Raw genomic sequence first — 3,030 nt, 5'->3', positions numbered from 1 at the left:
AAAGTTGTCTGCCTAATCCCTTCTGGAGAGATGGCTCAGCGGGTAAGAGCACTGACTGCTCTTCTGAAGGTCCCGAGTTCAAATCCCAGCAACCACATGGTGGCTCACAATCATCTGTAATGAGATCTGGTGCCCTCTTCTGGAGTGTCTGTAGACAGCTACAGTGTACTTAAATACAATAAATAAATAAATAAATAAATAAATAAATAAATAAATAAATAAATCTTTTAAAAAAAAGTTGTCTGCCTAATCCCTTCATTCTATCCGTGAGAGAACTGGAGACCAATAGACTAATCATCGCCACCCGCAAAGGCTCTTTCATTTATTGGAAATGTTATCTTGGTTTGAGACAGTTCATTTAAGGTTTGCAGGCTGGCCTTGAATTCACTCTGCAGTCTAGGCAAACTCTTGAACTCACTCTTTTTAAAAACTGTTTATTTTCTGTGTACATGTAGATGTACACATGCCTAGCACATGTAGGGAGGTCAGTTCTCTCCCACATGTGGATTCCAAGGAACTGAACTCAGGGCGTCAGGCTTGGCAGCAACAAGCCATCTCGCCTGCCCAGGCCTTGAATTCTCAATCCTCCTGCCTCCTCCTCCTAAGGTATTTGTTATCACAGGCCTAAACCACCAGGCTGTAACCTGGACTCAAGAGAGATCACTTCTGCAAAGATCACAATTTCCTATCTAAATTCTATAAAATCAATTGGTAGAGACTAATTTCAAGTTTATACCCAGAGGTCATTTCGGTTACCTGATGCTTGTTTGACACTACGGAGCTTTTTAGGGGTCACAGACCACACTCTGACAGTTGAATCAGCAAAACCTCCAGCAATCAGACTAGAGTCATCAGTGACATCCACTGCAGTGAGGCCCTGAGAGTATTAAAAAAATACATATATTAGAGGGAGTAGATAACACTGTGGTAGGGAAAAATTCCAATCATATCTAAAAAATGTATAATACAAACAATGGTGGTGTACACCTTTAATCCCAGCACTTAGGAGGCAGAGGCAGGTGGATTTCTGAGTTTGAGGTAAGCCTGGTCTACAGAGTGAGTTCCAGGATATCCAGGGCTACACAGAGAAACCCTATCTCAAAAAAAAAAAAAAAAAATAAAAAAATTTGTAATGAATATTTTTCCCATATGAAAGATCATTTGACAACTCTAAACACATGAGCAAAGTTAAATGCACACCTATATATGTAACTATATACATACATGTACAGACATATAACAATAATTAAGAGATCATAATGTGGGGACACAGGGAGAGTTGAGGGGAGGCAGTGGTAATGTTCATGAAGTGCTCATATATGAAGTTCTCAAAATAAGTAAGTAGAACCAAGGTAAAATTACCTGGGTTACATTATCAAGTGAAACAGTCAAAAGGCACACACGCAACAAGCATCTTATCGCTTGCTTTCCCCCCTCTGTATTCGGAGTACATAATAGACAGTAACTGTTAATCATGTTTGTACTTTACTAGAAGATACATCTTAGTATTCTAAGAAGTCAATAAAGATATTAAGATTTAAATTAAAGATACCAAATTTATATTATTACTTAAACCAAGCTTAAGAGATGAACCAGATGAGCGTGGATCATTCTCAGAGTTAGAGGAACAGAGCTCCAATCAACTAACAAGGGTCAAGTATGAACAAGAGTCTTACTCTTACTGAACGTTGCTAAAAGGCTTGTAAATTCAGACATCTGTCTATTCTGACCAGGGTGCGTCCGTCCTCCCTCCCTCCCTGCCTGCTCCCCACCATTGTGTAGCCCTGGCTGTCCTGGAACTCACTCTATAGACCAGGCTGTCCTGGAACTCACTCTGTAGACCAGGCTGGCCTCTAGCTCAGACCTGCCTGCCTCTGCCCAGACTGCTGGTATTGAAGATGTGCGCCACCACACTGCTGCCCTTTGCTTTTAAGTTAAATAATACAGAGAGCTTAAACAAGAAAATTCCATCTGAGGTACTTTTTCTCAGTGATAAATCACCATTTCATCTGACTCTTCTGGGAGAAACTGTCCGTTATTTTACTAACCTGGTAAGCATTAAGGAATGTATAGAAACAAATGGAAGGTAAACAGTCTGGCCCGAGGCGCACTCGTTTGGTAGTTTCTTTCATATTCATTATTTTGTCCAGTTTGTCTGAATCTTTCAACTCAGGAAGAGGGATTCTATAAGAAGAAACAGACTAAGAATCACTCTTTGATTACTAATAAACTTCAGCCCTCTGTGACATAGCTTCCACCTCTATGTAGGTTTCTTTCCTACCTGTTTTGAGGCGGGGCATTGGGATCTTGTTTTTTGCTTTTAGAGCCAATACTATCCTTTTTAGGCTTCTTCTTTTTAGGTTTTCCTTCTTCATTTTCTCCTTCTTCATCCTCATCATCCAAAGGCACCTCAATTTCTGGTTCTTTTAGTAAACCAAAAAATACCTACAAGTCAAAAGAATCAACAGTTTTTAAATTAACTTTTGTGCAATGTGTTTGGTTAGGTCATTTCTCTTTTCAGGCTCTCTTGCAGCTACAAATGACCACATAAGTTTAGCCCACAGATATATGCAGAAGCACACTGCTTATGGCCGCCTGCTGTCCTGGTTTTAAAGAGAGACTCAGCAGGCCTTTTGTTGTGCTCCCTACTCTTCCTTGGACTCAGCTGCATTGCTATAGGAGCCATTTAAGTGTGTGCACACTCATGCACCACAGTCTACAAGCCAAGAGGTACAGATAGCACTTTGGAATTATTATGCAAGTCTCAGAAGAAAAGCAAAACAAAAAACCCTTGCTTGTCTTAGCCGCTGCAGCTAAGGCTCTGTTACGTGAAACCATTCCCAAATCCTCACATACACCACGAATCCTCAGAATAACACATTTTAAATGCAGTGTAAGATTATTCCCAAGGTAGTTATAAGGAGCATGTATACATAATTCCCATTATGTAATGGAAATCCCACAGCTTCCCATCTACATTACATCGGTCTAGGTTTGCTCCCCCCCCCCCCCCCGGCCCCTCCAAGTTAT

At 40.6% G+C, this 3,030-nt stretch overlaps 1 protein-coding gene across 1 annotated transcript in view; it reads right to left on the bottom strand.

The window, feature by feature from the left end:
• Positions 1 to 3,030, bottom strand: part of Taf5 (TATA-box binding protein associated factor 5) — a 16,152-nt gene that overhangs the window by 5,979 nt on the left and 7,143 nt on the right. Inside the window, exons 4-6 of the mRNA XM_021191191.2 lie at positions 2,282 to 2,445; positions 2,049 to 2,184; positions 757 to 877 (exon numbers count right to left, since the gene is read on the bottom strand). Of these exons, the coding sequence (XP_021046850.1) occupies positions 757 to 877; positions 2,049 to 2,184; positions 2,282 to 2,445 (421 nt within the window). The remainder of the gene's footprint in view (positions 1 to 756; positions 878 to 2,048; positions 2,185 to 2,281; positions 2,446 to 3,030) is intronic.

Source organism: Mus pahari, chromosome 1, assembly GCF_900095145.1.
Source record: "Mus pahari chromosome 1, PAHARI_EIJ_v1.1, whole genome shotgun sequence".
Taxonomy (NCBI): domain Eukaryota; kingdom Metazoa; phylum Chordata; class Mammalia; order Rodentia; family Muridae; genus Mus; species Mus pahari.
This window is presented reverse-complemented; position numbering and strand designations above follow the sequence as displayed.